Genomic DNA, 20,047 nt, shown 5'->3' on the forward strand with positions numbered 1-20,047 from the left:
CTTTATCACGAGGCACTCTAGTTCACCCATCTTATTATTTAGACTTCTAGCATTTGTGTACAAGCACTTTAAAAACTTGTCACTGTTTGTCTGCCCTTTTCTGATGTGTCCGATTCTTTATGTGAATGTTTCTCGTCTGATCTGGCCCTTACATGATCCTCTTCCATCCTCTGCTCCTGACTATAACCTAGAGAATCTCTATCAATAGACTCTCCTCTAAGAGAAATCTTTGTCCGATCCACGTGCTCCTCTGCAGCAGTCGGCTTTCCTCCATCTCCTAGTTTAAAAACTGCTCTGCAACCTTTTTAATGTTAAGTGCCAGCAGTCTGGTTCCACTTTGGTTTAGGTGGAGCCCTTCTCTCCTGTATAGGCTCCCCCCATCCCAAAAGTTTCCCCAATTCCTAATGAATCTAAACCCCTCCTCTCTACACCATTGTCTCATCCACGCATTGAGACTCTGAAGCTCTGCCTGCCTTCCTGGCCCTGCGCATGGAACTGGGAGCATTTCTGAGAATGCCACCATAGAGGTCCTGGATTTCAGTCTCTTCCTTAACAGCCTAAATTTGGCCTCCAGGACGTCTCTCCTACCCTTCCCTATGTCATTGGTACCTACATGTACCACAACCACCGGCTCCTCCCCAGCACTACACATAAGTCTATCCAAATGCGTCGAGAGATCCGCAACCTTCGCACCAGGCAGGCAAGTCACCATACGGTTCTCCCGGTCATCACAAACCCAGCTATCTATGTTTCTAATGATCGAATCTCCCATTACTAACACCTGCCTTTTCCTAGTGACTGGAGTTCCCTCCCCTGGAGAGAGAACCTCAGTGCGAGAGGGTACCCTAACACCATCTGGAAGGAGGGTCCCAACTATGGGAAGGTTTCCCTCTGCTCCCGTTGACTGCTCTGCTTCCCTGGGCCTTTCATCCTCCTCAATAGCGCAGGGGCTGTCTGACTGGAGGTGGGACAATTCTACAGGGTTCCGGAAAGCCTCATCAACATACCTCTCTGCCTCCCTTAGCTCCTCCAGTTCCGCCACCCTGGCCTCCAAAACCCGTACGCGGTCTCTGAGGGCCAGGAGCTCCTTGCACCAAATGCACACGTAAGCCACTCGCCCACAGGGCAGGTAATCATACATGCTGCACTCAGTGCAATAAACTGGATAGCCCCCACTCTGTTGCTGGGCTTCTGCCTGCATTGTCTCCTGCAGCTACCTAGTTAATGAAAGGGTTTTGTTTAAATCAAGAAGTTGTGAATGTAGTTTAGTTTACAGGTTTTAAAGAACAGCAAGTGAACCTTGCCCCCTTCCCACTCCCCTTCCAAACTCCGTTGCGAAACTCCCTGTTAGCAGCCCCTGTTCGCAAAGTTTAGAATTGAACTGTTTCTTTCTTGAACTTGACATTTTTTGGTATATGCCATTCCTATCAGCTGGGTGCAAGATTTGGTTATGCAGCTCTGTTGTCTCTGCCATAATGATAATATAATTGCTATAATAATTCCTTGAATATGGCCAAAGATCTCCTGATGTTTCTGCTGGAATACCTGGTTGCAGACTTGATTCCACATGGCAGGTGGCAAAAATGGTATGTTCCCCATAGGGTTATTGAGTGTGTAGATACACAAGGATAACTTATCCAACCTTATCTGCCAACTTCCATCCTGTTAATCAAGAATAGTATCAGGTGGAGACTATTGTCTTTCCTGACACACAACTCAAAGTACTGTGTAATGAGTATGATGTGCTGTTGTCTGTGTGTACTGACTTTCAGGCCCATGAGTCCAGACATATCCACAGTGTGCCATTCTTCTATGTAATCACAAGGCTATTAAACCAGTTTATGAGTCCCTGAACACTGCTTACAAATCTATTTTCTAAATTTTGTGCAGAGTACCTTTCATTGTGCTAGATAGGCTTAAGGATATCTTCCAACATCTGCAGACAACAAGTAAGCTGCATGTGTATGATGCTGTTACTCAAGCTCCCCAAGGTCTGCAATACATCTTTGTATCTGGCAATCAGGCTTTCCTTGGTGATAAAGGTCAGTTATTGCTAGAATGTCAGTTGAGCAGGTTAGATTCCGCACCTCATATGCTGCTCTGCCTCTTATCAGGATTGGTGAAATCTGAGGTTTTTTTCAAGCATTTGTCTGTGTGTTCCACTTATGGTGTACTTGCACCCCATGCACTGGGTATCAGAATGCTTTAGCCAGCAGCGTCCATTGGTTGCACCTGCTCCCTTGATGACCTTGAGCCCCTCTCTTCCTTCAAAGGTATAAAGGGGGCAGAGTGACAAGCCAACCCTCAGTTCCTTTCCACTGCTCTTTGCTGGAACTGAGATCCAGCTGCACTGTCCACTTTTCCCCCCAGTCACATATTTGATTCGTTTTTTTATAAATAGTTTATTGGTTATTTAGATTTAGTAGGTTTTAGCTTTATTTAGTTTTTCTGCCCTGTACAGGGGCATCTGGCATTCTGTTGGGACTAAGACCCCTGGGCCTTAAATTTCATGAGTCTTGTTGGGTAGTTATGACCATTAGTGACACACATGTACGCTGTCTTGACCATTTAGGGAAGGGCCATGTAAAAGAGACATGTAAGGATCGTAAAGCCCTTACTGAAAGGACAGCTAAATCTAGGAATAATAGGAAGAAGTTATTCCTTTTAAAGAAAGGTATGAGGCTAGTCTCTGAACTAGATGGGAGACAGGACCCCACTAGTCGGGAACAATCCACAGTGAAAAGTGCCCCAGCAATTGCCTTAACCTCTGGGACTCTGGTCACTCCTGCCATTGCAGCTGTGAGCAGGGACAAGCATCACTCCTCGGGAGTGCAGAGGAAGATTTCCTGGCAAGACTTCCTCCAAAAGAAAGAGCTGTTTTTTTCGGGGGAGGAGGGGTGTTTGTTTGCTTATGCCTTTTGCTGGGGGATGGGAACTGGGGGGGAAGGGTGCACAAAAATCATTTTCTATCTGGGGCGGGAAAACATGTAGACCAGCTCTGATCATGTGCCTCAGATGCTGGCACACTTACAATCTTCTGCAGTGTTGATTTGCTCAGTGCAGACAGTCTCAGCACAGCAGCTGTCAGGCCCTGTGCATTTGAAGCCAGTTGCTGCTGCTTCAGGAATCCCAGTTCTGACTCCTCTGGCAGCAGTGCTACTGCTGCTGGTATTAGTATCCCCAGCGTGGGCTTTGTAATTACCAGGCCAGCCTATGCCACAGCACCACCTGGTGCCGAAGCATATGGCACACAATGATTTGACTATTTCCATGCAGCCTAACTCCCACTTATTAGAGGTTTCTGTCAATCAGGAGATGCTTTTTAAGTCACATGGGAGTTATGGTGGTAAGCCCCCTTCAGGGGGTAATTCTCAGACTGCCTTGCAAGCAGATCCCTTAGAAGAAGAAGAAGATGGATATTCTTCTTCATCTTCTATTAGTGGAGGTGTTTCAAGCTCTTAGCCTTTGGGATACCTCTCATGACTGACTGATTTATTTATTTGAGAGTCAGGTCAGGTGTATGGGTAAATATAGGCATATTAGTTCAAATGCCAGTGGATATGCCCGCCCTGGCATACCCATAAGGACAAACTGCTTGGCCTGACTGGCATCCATTGGGCTCATATCCTACATTTAAGCATTCTTCAGCTTCTGGTTCCAGAGCTAGATCTCCTTCTCCCTGGCAACAGCAGCTATAACAGAAAAGTACTCATTTTGCTGACTGAAATCTTCTCCACATCAGATTCTGTGAATATATACCTCAACAAGTTCCTGAAGCTGTCCCAGGACACAGTCACCAGATGAGGCTGTGGCTCCCCCCCAGATGTCTTCGTCAGATGATTGTGGAATGACTTACAGAGTGGCAGAAGTTGTGGAAATGCAGTTCAGCCTGTCCAAGAGAAAGAGCATAAATTGTTGAACTTATTACATACATCCAGTATAGAGGGGCTTGTGCAATATAAATGAAGACTTAGTTATGTCAGACTCCAGCCTCTGTACCACCAACCTCTACAAAATTTGAAAAAAACTATCAGGTTCCTTTAGCAGGCTTTGAATATTTTCTACATTCATCCTCCTCTGTGGTCTTTAGTTGTGACCATGGCACAAGAGAAGTCAAAATATCAGTATTTTAGGACTACTCCAAAGGAAAAGGAGTCAAAAAGATTGGACCTTCTGAGGAAAAAGAGTTATTAGTCAGCTAGCCTTCAGTTTTGCATAGTGAATTATCAGACCCTTCTTTCACGTTATGATTTCCTTGTGCGGAACAAGGTTGCTGAGTTTCTCAAAAAACTTTCTTCTGACTCCAGGGAAGAATTTAAATCTTGGAGGGTCCATTAATACTGAAGACCTCACTACAGGCCTCAGTTGATGCTGCAGATATAGCTTTGTGATTGACAGCGATCATCATGCAGCATATCATGGCTCTAGGCATTTGGATTGCTAAAGAAGGTTCAAACTACACTAGAAGACCTTCCTTTTGAAGGAAATCATCTGTTCAGTTCCAAAACTGTGGAGTCGTTACATTTGTTGAAGGATTCTTGAGTCACATTATGGGCACTATGTATTTCAACTTCCCAGTACAAGAATAAACAGTCTCAGTGTAATACTCATCATAGCAGCAGTGGTGCAAGTAGGGCAGTATGGTACGCCATACCAGTAAGATATTTATAGCTGGTACTCCGTACTGGAAAGACACAGGAGGAGCAGAAAGTGGGGCCGACGGGCGACCCCATGCCAGCGACAGCAGCTTCTCTGGCATGGCTTTACCACCCCCAGCCCTTCCACGCAGCTGTGTCTGCTGTCAGGGGTCTATACAGCAGCCCTGCCAGAGGCAGGGCCGCCTCTGGCTTTTTGGCCGCCCCAAGCAACAACAACAACAACAACAACAACAACAAAACGGCGGCCAGAATGGCAAAGCAAAAAAAAACCTGCGGCGTGGCCGGAGCGCGGGTGCAGGGGGACTCCCTGCGCTGCAGATGTGCCCCAGCTAGCGGGGGGAGGGGGAGGAAGTGGGGGGAAGAGAGAGAGAAAGGGGGCGGCCAGGGCTTCCGCGGGGCACTGCCACGCGGCCCCGCCGCCTGCTGGGAGGACTCTGCGCTGCTCCGGTCGGCTGGGAGGGAAGGACGCGGGCTGCCCTGCCGGGCTTGCTGCAGGGCGCTCCCGTTCTCCGCGCCGCTGCCCCCTACAGGGCGGCTGGAGCGGAACACCACCCCAAAAAAAAAAAAAAAAAAAAAAAAGCGGCTGTGCTGCCCTAGGATTGGGCGGAATGCCGCCTCCTACAAGCTGCCGCCCCAAGCACCAGCTTGCTTGGCTGGTGCCTGGAGCCGGCCCTGGCCGGAGGACAGGGCTGGGGGGTGGTACACCTGTGCTGGAGGAGCCCACGTTCTGCTCTTTTTGCTGCTGCGGTTCCGGAGAGCCCTGCAGTTCAGAAGTGTCTGGTGCAGGAGGAGGATGGAGACCCCTCCTTTCCCCCCCCCCCGGTAATGTGAGATGGATCATGGAGAGGGGATGGGGAGAGCCTGGGAGCCCGGGCTGGGTGCGGGGCGGGGAGGAGTCACGTGGGGAGGCCACATGCCCCCCCCTTAGCTGGTGCCCCCCCTTTGTGTCCATTATCAGAGAACATCAGATTTCTCTAAGGACAAAGGGTGATTCTGTAAGAGGAGACCTTTGTCAACATTTACTAAGATGAATGCTAAAGTGTTGTATGGCTTCAAGTGCAGTCATTTTGACATGTATATCGAGTGCTGCCAACCAACCCTGGAAGATCTTTTCACTTTTCCTACCCCTTTTTGGGACCATTCCAGGAGGAATAATACCACAATAATATGTACTGGAAATAATTCAGAGAGGTCACTCTATGCAATTCCAAGAAATTCCTACCCCTAACCCCCCTCTTTAGAGACCCTTCTCATAAAAGTCTCCTTCAGCAGGAGGTTCAACCTTTGCTGGCTCTCAGTGCTATAGAGGAGGTTCCCCTTCAGTATTGGAGGAAAAGGGTTCTATTCCCAATATTTTCTAGTTCCTAAGAAATCAGAAGCCTCATGTTCAATTTTAGACCTGAGAAATTGTTTTGTTTGCCAGTTCAAATTTCAAATGGTAATCCTGTTCTCCATACTACTTCCTTAGATCCTGTAAGTTGGTTTGCAGCTTTCAATCTACAAGACACATATTCCAGCCAGCCAGCAAACAGGAAATATTTTCATTTTGCAGTGGGATAAAATGCACGTCATCAATAGAGTCCTTCCTTTTGGGTTGTCGATGACATTGAGAACCTTCGTGAAATTTCTGGCAGGGGTAGCAGCACATGTCGGGAAAAGGAATGTGTTGGTTTACTTGTACCTAGACCAGTGTTTTTCAGCCTTATCTGAAATCAAACATTTGTGTGACCCCCTTACTTTTTTTTTTTTTTACTCTTTATAGTAAATGTATCCATTGCAATAGCAATAAGCCTATAGAATTGGTTTGTGTGTGTATTTGGAGAGATTGACGGATAACACTTGACCTTGAAGGGTCAGGGTGTGTAAGTAGCAGAGGAGTGAAATTTTCTTTGCTTTGGCTATAATAAAATTTAACACCTTGTGACCTACCACTTGCCTTTTGGGACCTGCAGGGGACATGATCCACAAGTTGAAAAGCAGTGATCAAGATTATTCATTGGTGAAGGGGTCTTTTCCCAAGCAGGTAGTAAACAGTGTTCAATACATCATTCATCTGCTCTGCAGACTGGGACTGAATAAACAAGGAGAAGTCTCAGTTAATCCCAGCTGAAAAGGTAGAATTTATTGGGGCTGTAACGAACTCCACAGTGGTTTAAGAATAACTGCCATAGACTAGATTCAACAACATGCTAGAATTGATTAATCAGTTTCAGAATAGCATACATACTAAAGTGAAGACTTGTCTTTGGATTTTAGGTCACATGGCTTCATGTACCTTGGTGATCCCATTTGCAAGACTCCACCTTTGTGGTCTTCGAAAGTGGCTGTGGATGGTCTGCCATCCCGCTGTGTGTTTTTTTTTCACAGAGATAAGCTTACACTCTGACCATTCTCTAAATTTCTCCCCAAAGTGAACTCTGATTTCCACTTAAATCAGACTATACACTAATGGTATACATCTAAGGGTGAGGCTGTGTTACATACTCTAGATCAGTGATTCTAACTAAATCTTTTTGGGCTCAGGACTCATTTGTAAACCTTGATGGCCTGTCAGAATCCAGTAAATAGCTTTAATGCGAAACAATTCTGGCTTACTAAATATTTCTTACCCACGATATACAATATACATATTAACATAATAAGTACTAAATAAATACACCACGCATACCGTAGAGGTGGCTGCTGTCCCACAGGGCTGGCTGGGCTTGCCTGGGCTTGGCTCCCCACTCCAGCCATTGTGACCTCTGAGGTTGCTGTGCTGCTCAGGTTTGGTCCAGCCCCACTGTTGGGAGCCAGCCATGCGTTGCAACCTGGTGCATGCGGTCATAGCACCACTCACTCACATTTGGCCCATGCAGCTCCTTGTCATCATGACAGAATGGCAGCTAGACCAAACCTGAGTGATGCTGTAACCCTGAGCACCATGTCACAATGCCAGGAGCCAGGGATGAGCCCAGCCAGCTCTGTGGGATCAGGGCTGCCTCTGCAGGCTGTATGTGTGTGTTTGCGGAATACGATCTGCAACACCCACCCCGAAGGGCCTCCCATGTCCCTGAGGGGCAGGACCCCCCCACGACTCTTTGATACATTCCGGGGCCCCAATTTTAGGTCGTGACCTCGGGTTGTGAAATTGTGCTCTAGATGTTCTCTGAGCTCTGTTTTTTGACTTAAGTAGAACAAAACCATTCAGGAATTTTCCTAAGCTATTTGTTTCTATTGCTGAGAAATCCAAAGACCATTTTTACCCAGTGACTCTCTAACTTGGTGGTGTCAAATTGTATAAAACCATATTGTGAGGTGACCGGTTTAGAACTCATAACCTTTCTTCTGACTTGATGTTCAAAGTCAGCTAATTCTTGTAGTTTTATATTTTTTGTATATATAACATGGGTGGCCAAACTTACAGACCCTCCAAGCCGCATACAATAATCTTCAGAAGTTCAAGAGCCAGGCGTGTTTGCTAGGGCTTGGGCTTCTGCCCTGCAAGTGCCTCCTGTGGGGCAGAAGCCCCTAGCCCTGCCTCCCTGCTAGGCAGAAGCCCCTAGCCTCCCGCCCAGTCTGATAGGCGAAGAATGGTGGGGAGGTGTGGGGGGGCTCTGCAAGCGCACTTTAATTGTAAAAGAGCTGCATGTGTCTCTCAAGCCATGGTTTGGCCACCCCTGATATATAAGAAGAGTGACCATTGTCTCATAGGCAAACATTGGCCTCTAGTCCTGTTTCTACTTTGAACTTTACAGGAAGTCCCCCTATTGTTAGTTCCAGCACCCAGACATTATCCTGGGATTTGTTCTGCTTGAACAGGCCTAAGTCACCATTTCTAGGAATAAACTGATCATATCCTACTATGTACAGGCAATTTTCTTTTCCCTCTTTACTAGTTAATTGGTGTCTCCCCTTTTATATTTTAGCCAAATGTTTTTTAACTACTGTTTATTTGATAAGATTTCCATATGCTGTGCAGTCACACGGGTCCGCATTGCCAGCATATTTTACTCTAGTCTGGTTTGTGTCGCTCTTAGGCTTCGTTTTGATAATTTCTAACTTTCTCATGTTCATTTCTTGTGGAACACACATTCAGCTACTTTAGCTCCTACCAGTATTCATTCAACCGCCATAGCTGCTGTCCTAGCCAAGAGATTCCTCTCTTTAGATTAGAGCCATTGGCAATATACTAGCCCCAAGGTCTGCAATACTCTATTCCTCTCTCCTCAGGCTCAGTTTATTCCTCCTCCTCTTTCTGCAACACCTGTGTTTCTGCCAGAGTATTATCAAAGCCGTCCTAGAAAGAGGGCCTATAAAACTGGCTGATTTGTTGCCACAGCTCTGAGGATTAGGGAAATTTCTCAAGGGACATCGCTTTAAATTCTGTCCCTGATTACTTTCCCTCAAGAGAAAAGCACCTAGCAGATATAGGCTCTCCACTGCTTCATTTAGGACCAAGGAGATCTACTCTGTCTTATGCTAGGAAGATGAGACCCAAGAGTGATAATCCTGTCAAATATGTCTTAGGAAACAGAATTACAAGTAAGTATATCCTTTTTGGCGCAGTATATCCAATTCACTGGATTATATTTAGGAACTGCCTCTTATTCCAAGTTCATATGTTGCTAGGCAAAGTTTTTCTGCCACATGGTTATCCGTTTTCCTCTGCTTAATTCTTCTGCTCTCAAGACCTTATTTTAAAACCACCATGCTTTCACCTCAGAAGTGACTGGTACTAGGAACATACCAATACAACTTCTTAGGGCTTGTCTATAGGAACACTTCGTCTGCTGCAAGCTGGGGCATAAATTTACTCCCCACCCCCGCTAGTGTGCCACTCACTAAGTGGACTGCTAATTTTTGTTCCTAACTATTAGTTATTGTATAGGTTTTACTGAATAAGCTATACTACTATACAAAAGTGCACAAAGTGATTTATGCTTAAACTATATTTTTTAGAAAATCTCACCTTAACTAAATACTAGGGCAGACTAACTTTCCCTCACAAGTCCAAAGTCAGAAAATACACAAATATTTACAGTGATAATTATGACAGTTTTTTAATTTGATTTTTATTTTTTAAGCAGAGGGGATCGAAAAGGCTATTCTTTTTTGGAAGAGGAAAAATAAGAAAAGATATTAAATGTCACCTCAGAATTCCTTGTCCTCTGAATTTTTGCAAATACTTTCTCACTACTTATTTTTCTTTTCTTTGTTCTTCTGTTCTGTTACTCAGTTCAGGTATTTCCAGGAATCATCAATTCCAGTTCTAAATTTCTTGTTGCTTGTAGCGTCATTTGCTTTCTTTGACTTCTGATTCCATACTCTAAATTATTTGTAAAGAGAAAGCATTCTAATATGAAGTTAAAGCTTCTCATTTCTGAATGTTAGTTCATGTCCATCCATTTTGTGGCCCTCATATGAAATTTGAGTCACCTTACAAGTACATTATTTCCAGAGTAAACAAATTCAATTCCTTACTGGTTTCCTGACAGGACAATCTACCAATGCTGGAAATAAATTGCAGCCCTTCCTGTCATCTTTTTTATGCTTTGAATATTTTTTTTAAATAGTAGATGAACAGTATCTTTTAATAATGTCACAGATTAAGTCTGTGTATTCACTTTTGTTGGTTCTACACATATGAATTACTTCATATTTTAAGACACTGAATTTCATTAGCCACTGTTCACTCGCTTCTTAGTTCTACATAGACCTTTCTTCAAATTGCCTTACTTTGCTGATTCTTCATCTCTGAGTCTGCACACTCAAAGAGTTTCATTGTGGATGTTGAGTGCTTCTGAAATACAAATAGTACCGGTAATTATACTTTATGTTCTAGGTTGATGGAGGCTAAGTGTTTAGAAAGTAGAACTTACTGGAGAGTGATATGTTTTGTGATTAAGGGCCACCAGTTGAGAACATCCCAGCTGACTTCTTTTTAAAAGAAAATTTGCTTTTGATGCCATGTATGATGGTTCATACTGTTTGTACATCTCTGGTGTAAACTTTGAAAAGCGATAATTGAGGGGTTAGAAGGCACAAAAGTATACACTGCAATTGGTTATTGTTGTTTCAAACTTAATTTGAGAAGCCTGAATCATTTTTGGGCTTCTGAACCTTAAATGCAGAAACATACCTCTTTGGGGCACAGACTTTCATTTACCTGCATGTTTCTACCATGCCTACCACAATCTGGCCTTGACCTAGTTGAGGCCTTTAGACAACACTACAATGCATATAATAAAAAAGTGTACTTTTTAGCATCATTTGTAGGAGACAAATAATTTAAATATCATGTGTAAGTATTACTATGAATGTTTATAATGTTTGTTAATGTTTGTAGATAAGATGCAGCATCAAAAACTTTTGTTTTATGCCTTGAAATGAAACTGAAATACAATTTTGAGAGATTGGGCAGACTAGCCATCAAATAAAAGTACTGAAAAATTAAGGAAATGTATACATTACCTATCTATTGACCCAAAACCTGAATGAAAGGTGGAATATAATTTCATTTTATTTTGGTCTTGCGAGGGTCTCCATTTTTTGCCCATTACACAAAAATGAATTGAATGTTATTAACTTTATCAACTTTATTAATAAAATAAACTTACAATTGTAAAACTATCATATGATCTTAAGCTTCTTTTTGGCAGCTTGCTATTCACTGGAAAATGTGCTGCTATAAGAATTAAATTGTGCCAACTGAAAAACAAATTAAAAGTCTAATTGAAAATTCTTAGGGTATACTCTTCCCAACAATACTGGACATTATGTACATGCTTAATTAAGGGAAGAAATGCCCGATTTTTATTGTTAAAAAGAGAATGAAAGCAAAACTGACAGCTCTTGCTCAATTCCAAAGTACGCCCTGATGGTATGGCTGAAGTTAGTGAGGTAGCTCCCATTCATCTTTCCTTGACCAAGGAAGGGACTAAATGTTTAAAAATCCTGAAATCTAAATTGCTTTGTAATGATGTAAAATGATTTTTCACATAAGAATATGTTGACATAATTAATTCCTGGAAGACTTGTTTGTATTGACTCAGGTAAGTTTTGAGAACACTATGCAATATTTATATGGGCCTGATTTTGACAGATTCACAGTTAATTTGTTTCTCTGAAAATATATTGTTATAAAAGCTATGATGTTGTATGGATGCTTTTTTTTATACATTAAAGAGAAATGTTTATACAATTGATTCCCTCCCGTTTTAATGTGAATTATGAGAGTTAGAGATTTTGTTAATATTTTATATACCAAGTGTATAATTAAATTAGTGATTTACAATATTTCCCTCTATTTTAGAATGCTGGCAGTGGAAGTGGAGTTGATCTTTCAGTACTAAATGAGGCTCGCAACGTGGTATCAGACCTCTTGATCGATCCAGCCCTTCCCCCACATGTGATTTCTTCCCTTCGAAGCATTAATAGTTTGATGGGTGCTTTCTCTGGCTCATGCAGGCCAAAGGCTAACCCGTTCACACCATTTCCTGGCTTTTACCCATGCCCTGAAATGGAGGACACAGCTGAAAAAGGAGATCGAAAGCTGCACAAGGTCAAACGATTGTATAATTGTAATTAAAGTGTGTGTTGACATTTTGAGCAATGTAGCAAAGAGAATACTTTTGCAAAGAATACTTCTGTTTGGATTGTAGCTTCTTCCATCTTGGGTTTAGGCCAAGATTTTGAAAGATAAGAGCCTAAAGGTAATCTCCTAACCCCGTATTTAGACAGCTGTTTGATTATTGAAAGTGCTGAGCAGCCACAAACTACAACTGAGCTCAGTAGAAGGAGTTGCATGCTTAGCACTTTGAAACTCAGACAGGTGTCTAAATATGGAGATAGGAGACTAACTAGGATCCTGTTTTTTAAAAACCTTAGCCTTTTGTGTGTTTTGTTTGTAGTTTGCAAGATCCCACATTTACTTGTAGAATTCAACAGTGACACCTTTCATCTTCCTAGCTGTCAAAGGTTTATGTTCTCATCGTGTTGCAGCAACTATCAATTCTAGATAGAATTATGTTGAATTACTGCCTGGTAGCATAGTAAAATGTTCAATACACCAAATCATAGGGTGACCAGATGTCCCGATTTTATAGGAACTGTCCCGATATTTGGGACTTTTTCTTATATAGGCACCTATTCCCCCCCCCCCCCCCCCAATTTTTCACATTTGCTATCTGGTCACCCTACCAAATCATGATCACTAATGAAAGAAATGCAGTTTACTTCAGTACTCTGTGTGTATTGTATTTTTAAAAAACAAAACTAGTAATAAGCTCTTTGGGGCAGAGACTGTCTTTTTTATATGCTTGTACAGTGCCTAGCACAGGGGAGCACCTGCCATTATATTATTTGCTATAATGCAAATAAATAATATAATTCCCTTTTCAAACTGGAACTGGAAATTATCTTTTTTGCAGGTGAAGATACCAAGACATACAAGTTTAGCAGTTCCCATTTCTTTTCCTGGATTTACTATTCTTTCAGCACAGTACTCTGTTTAGGTTGCTGTTGCATATATTGAGGATGTGATTTTATCCAGCAAGGCTGCAGAAACAGAGGTGCAGTTAGCAACTGTTTCTCTGCTCATTCCAAGATGTCCCTGGTCTACAAATATTTTAATGGTATTAACATACCAAGGAGGGAGAGGAATTTAATGTGATTCTCCCCCCCCCCCCCCCCCGTTCAGTTAGGTTTAATGGGGTAAAACTAAGAAAAGGGAAATGTAGATGGAATATTTGGAAAGCTTAATGAAGATGAGGTCTGTAGGCTGATCAGTGGTCTCCTAAGGGAAATGGTAGAAGCTTCATTGCCAACATTATGAAACTAGACAGGAGGTAAAAATTTCAAGAGAGCTTAAGTTACTTAGGGTCCTAAGTCCCATTTTGCAAACTGACTTAAGCACTTAAGGTATGTCTACACTGCAATGTAAGCTTTGGCTCAGACTTGGGCTTGAGTCCAAATCCCCCCTTCCATCTACACACACATCTCTCAGACATGGGCTCGGACCCAGGGTCCTAGGACTCTGCGGGTATGGAGGGTCTGAGTCAAGCTGGGACCCAGGCTTTGAGCCCTATTACTTTGCAGTGTAGAGACAGCCCTCCACCCCCGACTCAGATTCTGAGGGTCCACCAAAAAGTATCCAACAATCCCAGGGGCCACTTCCTTTGTTCTCTCTATCCCAAGAATCTCCAGTTGACTCCAGTGAAAGCAGAAGCAATCCCCATTGCTGTAATGCAGCAGTTCAGTGAGTCAGCATTAACCCTTGCATTGCCTTCTGACCGCTGAGCTGCAAATACACCATCAGAGAACCTTCAGTGTTTGCAATGGAGACTGAACAGAATAAGCTTTCTGCAAAGTGCACTGCTTCATCGTCATGCGAGCACATCCAGATCTTGGTAAATCTCTGGTGCGAGGCAAGCAAAACAATGGATTTTAGTAAGAGTATCAGGAACGATCGTTCATACCAGCAAATAGGGAAGAAACTGTCAGCATTGCAAATATACCGGACTGGTGACAAGTTTAGGGAGCAGATGAAGCATCTCAAGAGTGAGTGCAGGAAAACCAGGGACCAGAGCTTCACCTCAGGCAACTCACCGACATAGTGCACATTTTGTGAGGAGTTTGACAGGATGCCAAGCGCAGAGCCATCAATGATGCATGATGACCTGGTCAGCCAAGATGGCACCCCGCTGGCCCCAAAATACAGCATGGGGAGTGATGGGAGCCAGCAGCAGGTGCAGAGTGATGCCAGTGAAATGACTCTTACTGAAACCAGTCCCACAGGAGTCTCTGCAGCACATCCTGGAGTTGTACTCAGAGGAGCTGTTTGATGCCCTCTTGAGAAACAGGCCACTGCGGAGCCTGCAGGAGACACAGATGGGACAGAAACCGCCCTGGAGCCTGGTAAGTTTGTGGCTCCATTATGATGTTTATTAATATGGGAATGGGAGGGATTTCCATTCTATGAACCAATGCAAAATTTATTAGAAGTCCCAGCTAGCAGCATTTACCCCCTAATGGCAGAATGTATCCCAGTGGCATGACTCTCCCTATTCCCCACCACATAGAGCTCAAAATGACGACCAGGAAATGCAAACAATAACAATCCTTAAAAGTGATTTTTTTACTGAAAAGGCACTGATTTTTGCTAGGGCATTCCCGTTTCTTAAAAATAACTACTTTACACTGCCATACCTGTAAATATGCTGTTCTGTAGCTACTCAGTGATGTAATGAGCCATGTGGAAATGGTAAGCTGTGGTGGGGAGGAGGTGGAAATGTGTTCCGTTTGCAGATCTAGTCCATTTCAGGTAAAGGTAGTCCATGCAGTCTGTACGTGACAAAAGTATTTGTCCCAGATTTGCCTGGGGTTTGAAAGTGCATCCAGAAATGTGCTGGGGGGAGAGGGTTTAAAGGGGCGTGGCCATGGAATTAAATGTTTTTGCATGCAGTCATAATCAGCCAAGCCACGTGGAAGCTAATGCAGCATTCTTTTAAATCCCTTAAGAATTCCGACCCAATCGCAGGTGTTGATAGATGCAAACTTTTCCTGAAGCACAAACTCCAGATAGGTAGTGACATTTCAGGAAAGGGTGTATTTTCCAGAGCCACCTTGGTAGCTGACCAGGCCAGTCCACTCATAGATGTGCTGGTCAGTCACTATATGTTTGAATACTTCAGTTTTCCCACCAGCAGGTCGGAATAACATCTCCCTTTGCCAGTCAGCAACCACAAGAACTGTACATCCTCAAAAATGTGGAAGGCCTGAAATGGCAGAAAAAGCTTTTGTCACAAGGCCACTGACAGCCCTCCCTCCCCTAACCCAAGTAGTTCTGCAATTTAAAAAACAAAACAAAAAAACCTTTGAATTTTTAACTTTTCATTGTGATCATCCAGGCTTTGTCCAGGGAGCTGCTGTGGACAGAAGCATCCCTCTCACAATATATTGAAGTTTAGTTTGGAAAAGTAACATTTTATGTCCTTGAAATTCCACAAAGTTTTTTTCTGAGCTCCTGCACTGAGCTATTTGAAACAATATCCCTCTGTGTCTTGTTCTGTTCCAGGCCTCTCAACCTCTGTTGGCTGCAGTACCTGCACAGCTCACCCAGAGTGTAGTACAAGCCTGGCCCGATGTACCTTTACAGACTGTTCCAAGAGGAAGAGTTTCTGTGGTGAACTTGTGGTTGAACTTCTGGACAGGACCAACAAGCAGGTCCAGTACCAAAAAGAGAGAGACTTACAGCTAGAGAAAAGGCATGCTGAGAGGCAAAAGGAAAGGCTGAAGCTGGCTGCACACCTTGAGGATATTGGAGCAGGCTAAGGGAGAAGGACAGAGTTCAGCAGAGAAAACTCTTTGAGCAGCTGATATCAAGAATGGCTGCAAGAATATTGGCTCCTGCCGCATCATCCACACCTTGGTCTGAGTCACATCATCCACACCGTGGCCTGCATCCCTGTGCAGTACCTTGGGATGCAGTCCAGAAACAACTTGTAAAACTCCGTGGCCAGTGGCCCATGCAATTGGGCCCCATGAGTGGCTGGGCAGGGCAACTTTGCGCCATAGAGTCTTCTTTCTTGACCCTCTCCCCTTGGGATGCCTGCAGCCCCTTCTCCTGGCGCCAAGCATGGAGTAAATGGGATAAGAAAAGAAAGGAGAATAGAGGGCTGAAGACATGCAGTGGTAGGGGGTTTCTGTCTTGTTCATGGTTTTACTGTTCGCACGTGTTCTTGCACTTTTTTGTTGTTGCTGTTGTTGAAAGGTTCTGTTGTTACTGGTGTTTTGGTGTGGTAATGGCAACTGGCCTGCCTGGCAATGGGTGAATGTTGTACTTTTATAATACATGTTTATAAATAAAGCTTTTTATGTCAAGGACATTTATTATCATCACTGTATCACATCATACAATGTGTATTTAAAATAAGATAAACACATGATCAGGGACTATTAGGAATTAGTAAGCAAACGGTATTCCTCTATAAAGTTAGATACATCAGTCCACACTTCAGTCACTTCCTTATATGAATCCATACTGTGAATCATCCCCTACACACCATTTCATAAGTGGTCATGGCATTCATAAGTGCAGTGCCTGGCAATCAAGCCCCACCCTTCCCCAAGCACTGAACCCCATCCCCACAAGCAAATTCATAAAGATACTATTCCCTCTTCCACTGGGACCATAATGTGGGAGCACAAAGCATCCCTCATTTCTGTTGCCCGGGTACATCCAGCTCCAGCTTTGGCAGGTGAACTTTCTGGCTTAGTGAACTCATTCAGCAGCCCTTCGTTCTTCTTCGAGTGATTGCTCCTGTGTATTCCACAGTAGGTGTGCATGCTCGCCACGTGCACCGGTGCCGGAAGTTTTTCCCTTAGCAGCATCCGTAGTGGGGGAGCACCGCTGTGACCCCTGGAGTGGCGCCGACATATCGCGCCATAAAGGGGGCTGTGTGCTCCCCCCACCCTCAGTTCCTTCTTGCCGCCAGTGAAGGTAGTCGGAACTTTGTGCTCCAGCCTTGGCTGCAGCATTTATAGCCTTAGTGGTGTCCAGTCTCACTGAACTTTTTTGCTGAACTTCTTTTGTTGGTGCCTGGCTCAGGGCATGCCCCATGGCCCAGGCTTCAAGTCGTGCGACTCTTGTCGCAACTCTATGCCCAGAAGCGATCCCCACAATCAGTGTCTTCGCTGTCTGGGCGAGTCTCACGTTAGTGAGAAGTGCAAGATCTGCCGCTCCTTCAAGCCGCGAACGAAAAAGGAGCGTGAGATCCGACTCCGGGTTCTTTTAATGGAGTCGGCATTGGCCCCGGCACCGGCGCGTTGAGCTGACACCGCGCCGGGCTCCGCGTCGTCGGCACCCGGCACCGCGTCCTCTTTGTGCTGCAAAGCACCCTCGACGTCCCAGCACCGCTCCCCTGCTAAGAAGCCAGGGAAGTCTCAGCGGCGCCGGGAGAAAGAATGGGGTGAGGCCAGACCCGCGTTGGACAACCCACGATCCCCATCGGGACCGAGACCTCCGACTCGGGTGGAGCGGAGTAGTCTGGTGCCGTCCACGCGCGCCTCGCCAGAGGTGAGAATGCCTTCGACGCCGGAGGCAGCTCAGGCCGCGTGCGACATCTTCCAGTGCCGGGACACTTCCGGTGCCGGGAGCGCCGCCTCAGTCGGGCCCCCGATCCCGTGGGAAGCCACCGCTGAGTGCCCATCAACCTTTTCCGGACGTCTCCGAGGCGTCCCGAGTCGAAGGGCTGAGCCACGGACCGAGGCGCATCTCCACACCGCAAGCAGGGTCGTCTGTGAGCGAGCTTACCTCCTCCTCCCCGGGAGATTGTAGGGGTGGCACTAAAAGACGCCGCCGCTTCTCTTCGAGCCTTACCCGCAGGGACAGGTCTTGTCGTCGTCGACACCGACGTTCATACTCCGGCACCCGCCGCGGAAGGCGCCATGCTCGGAGTTCGTCACGGGAGTCCCAGGCACCGAGGCGTCGTAGTCTTGGGCGCCAGAGGGAATACAGGGACAGTACTCCCGACTCCTACCTGTCCTCCTCCATGTTCGGGACCGCTCCAGCCGTTCGTACGGCACCGTGCGTTCGTCCTGGACCTCCGCCTCGGCATGCAGCCGCCCCTCCGCCTCGGCATGCAGCCGCCCCTCCTCGAGCCGCTCGGTACCGCAGGACCAGCCGGCCCTTCCGGGCCCCCTCGCACCCCAGGGCCAGGCCGTTCCCTGGCAGGGACAGTGGTGCCAGTGGGCACCGTGGCCCCAGGCACCGGCACCGCCGGGATCACGCTCTGTGGCGGGAGCGTCCCAAGCCCAGCCGATGTCACCGCCTCGGCACCGTGATGAGGCAGTGGGCACCGACCCTCCGGCACCGACTCGGTCCCAGGGTCAGGACGTCGAGCTACCGGTACCGCCGGGTGCCGACGACACCGCAGCACCGACCTCCTCAGCACCGGATGACTCTGTGGCTGCCCCTCCTCCGGTCTCTCAGGAGGATTTCAAGGCCCACCAAGAGCTTCTCAGGAGAGTAGCATCAAACCTTCAGCTCCAGGCTGAGGAGATGGAGGAACCATCGGACATGTTGTTCAATGTCCTTACCTCCGGGGCGCGTGGCCCTCCCGCTCCATCAAGGGGTGGCCAATATCACTACTGGCCTCTGGCAGACCCCTGCATCCCTCGGTCCTATTTCCAAAAAGTCCAAGCGGAAGTACTTTGTGCCCACAAAGGGGAACGAGTATCTCTACTCTCACCCAGCTCCGAACTCTCTAGTGGTGGAGTCCGTTAACCACCGGGAGAGACACGGCCAACCCGCTCCCACCCCTAAGGACAAAGATGCTCGCAGGCTGGATTCCTTTGGGAGAAAGGTTTATTCATCTGCGAGTTTTCAGCTCAGAGTGGCCAACCACCAGGCACTCTTGAGCAGATATGATTTTAACCTTTGGGGATCCCTTCCCAAGTTTGAGTCCTCCCTCCACGAGAAAGACAGGAAGGAGTTCCGGGCTCTGGTTGATGAAGGTACGGCGGCGGCTAAAGCAGCGCTCCAGGTGGCCTCAGATGCGGCGGACACAGGCGCTCGTTCGATGGCCACGGCGGTCTCCATGAGAAGGGCGTCCTGGCTTTTGCTCTCTGGACTATCGGCTGAGTCCCAGTCGATCATACAGGACCTTCCATTCGACGGTCGGGCCCTGTTTGCTGATCAAACAGACACCCGTCTGCACGGGATGAAGGACTCCCGTACCACTCTGCAGACGCTGGGCCTGTACGTCCCGCCGGCCAAGGACAAGCCCAGGCCTCACGCCTCTGCTCCACAGGCTCGGGGCAGATATGAGCCCCTGCCTAAGAAGCAGCGGGAGCAGAGGCGCCGGTCACAACGCCAATCCCGTTCGGCCCCTCGTCCGGGGCCTTCTAAGACCAGGAGGCCGGGGAAGCGGCGTTTTTGACTGTTTGCGGGGGGTCGCCGGGCCGGTTGCCAGGTTAACCCCCCCCAGTTAATAAAGTTCAGGTTTGCCAATCGTTTACCTGCCTTCAGTCTGCAATGGTTCCATATTACTACAGACCGCTGGGTCCGCAACACTATATCCCTGGGGTACAGGTTGCAGGTTCTTTCGCCCCCTCCCAGTTGCCCTCCGGCCAGGGAGGACCCGGAACATGCGCTCCTTCTAGATCAGGAGGTACAGCGCCTCCTCTCCCTGGGAGCCGTGGAGAGGGTACCTTGGCAAATCCGGGGCAAGGGATTCTATTCCAGGTATTTCCTCATCCCGAAGGCGAAGGGCGGGCTTCGGCCCATCCTCGACCTGCTGAAGCTCAACCAGTTCTTGGTTCGCTGCAAATTCTGCATGGTGTCCCTAGCCTCTATTATTCCCTCCCTAGACCCGGGGGATTGGTTTGCAGCGCTGGACCTCCAGGAT

At 46.5% G+C, this 20,047-nt stretch overlaps 1 protein-coding gene across 1 annotated transcript in view; it reads left to right on the forward strand.

Moving 5' to 3' along the window:
• The window catches only part of PDE3B (phosphodiesterase 3B), a 288,545-nt gene that overhangs the window by 177,151 nt on the left and 91,347 nt on the right, over positions 1-20,047 (forward strand). Inside the window, exon 3 of the mRNA XM_065402627.1 lies at positions 11,953-12,201. Within this exon, the coding sequence (XP_065258699.1) occupies positions 11,953-12,201 (249 nt within the window). The remainder of the gene's footprint in view (positions 1-11,952; positions 12,202-20,047) is intronic.

The sequence above is a fragment of the Emys orbicularis genome, chromosome 4 (assembly GCF_028017835.1).
Source record: "Emys orbicularis isolate rEmyOrb1 chromosome 4, rEmyOrb1.hap1, whole genome shotgun sequence".
NCBI classification, from domain to species: domain Eukaryota; kingdom Metazoa; phylum Chordata; order Testudines; family Emydidae; genus Emys; species Emys orbicularis.